The 1,274-nt window shown below is 60.1% G+C and overlaps 1 protein-coding gene across 1 annotated transcript in view; it reads right to left on the bottom strand.

Moving 5' to 3' along the window:
• The window catches only part of TIGD3 (tigger transposable element derived 3), a 4,339-nt gene that overhangs the window by 1,577 nt on the left and 1,488 nt on the right, over window positions 1-1,274 (bottom strand). Inside the window, exon 2 of the mRNA XM_006149889.3 lies at window positions 1-489. This exon is cut by the window's left edge and continues 1,577 nt beyond it. Within this exon, the coding sequence (XP_006149951.1) occupies window positions 1-481 (481 nt within the window). The 5' untranslated portion in view covers window positions 482-489. The remainder of the gene's footprint in view (window positions 490-1,274) is intronic.

Genomic DNA, 1,274 nt, shown 5'->3' with positions numbered 1-1,274 from the left:
GCAGCTGGGTCTGGGATGTGAGCCCTGGGGGAGGTGGCTCAGGGGGGAATGGAGGTGCGAGGACGTGGCGGGCTCCAAGGCCTACATTATTTCGACGTTTCCAGCGGACCAGCCAGCCGATGCTGGGCACAAAATCCTGGCCCATGATGTCGGCCAGCTCCTTGGCCTTGTGGAGCAGCATGGGCCCTGTCACATCCCAGGCCTTGGCCCGGGCAATGTGGTACCAGCAGAGCAGAGCCTCGTCGATCCCGCTGTACTTGGACTCGCGCTTGCGCTTGCGCTCCCGGTTGGCTGTGCCACTGCACCAGTCCGCCAGCAGCTTCTCCTTATTTTTGCAGATGCGTGAGATCTGGGGCTGGGAGACCTGAAAGCGCCGGGCCACCTCCGACTGGGACATTTTAGATTCATCCAGTAGTTCCAGCACCTGAATCTTCTCAGCCAGGGACAGAGCATGAAGTTTCTTCTTGCTGCTTAGCTCCATGGCTTCTCCTGTGGGGGAATGAGAGAATGAGAGGGTACAGGAGGCTGACGTTGGGAGGGATGGGAGAGGAACACTAGGGCTAGAAGAGAACACAGGAGGACAAGGAAATGGGCGCAGCACCAGAGAGCCTGCACCAGCTGAAAGGAAGGGAAATGGGTAGGCCGAGGGAGGAGAGGGCTGGGTGCTGAACTTGGATGCCTGAACAGAGCTGGGAGTGGGGATGGTGTTCTGGTCAGAGGAAGAGGGGAGTATGGGCTGGGGGTTGGCATCATTGGGAGAGAAGGATGAGGAGTTGAGGGGGCAACTTGAAGAGACAACAAAGGAGTATAGGTTGGGAAGGGCCTGGGGCTGAGTGGGGCAGGTGCAGGGGACAATCAGGGCTCAGAGGGAAGATGGGGAAGATGGCCTGGACTGGATTTAGATGAGGGGGAGCAGAGTGGTGGAGTGAATGAACAGAGTTAACAGGTGTACAGATGACAATGGGAAACTGATAGGGTCTGCAGGAGCCAGTCTAATTTAATGCTGGGTCCTGTGCGGTGAGGGAGGGTAAAGCTGGGTCAGGATTCAGCCTCGAGCGGGAGGAGGAGGGCAGGGCTGAGAGGGCAGGTGCACAGAGGGCAGGTGCACAGGCGACAAAGGGCAGGAGGGGTGAGGAGGCTGAGGCCAGCGAGACGGGGCGGGGTGTCCTCGGCGGGAAGAGTGGGTGGCTTGGGAGGGGTACAGAGCACGGAGACGAGCGCCCGGGACTCACGCAGGCCGGGAGCTGGGCTCTGCGTCTTGGCTGGCCTCCCCT

Source organism: Tupaia chinensis, unplaced genomic scaffold (assembly GCF_000334495.1).
Source record: "Tupaia chinensis unplaced genomic scaffold, TupChi_1.0 Scaffold000273_1, whole genome shotgun sequence".
NCBI lineage: Eukaryota > Metazoa > Chordata > Mammalia > Scandentia > Tupaiidae > Tupaia > Tupaia belangeri.
This window is presented reverse-complemented; position numbering and strand designations above follow the sequence as displayed.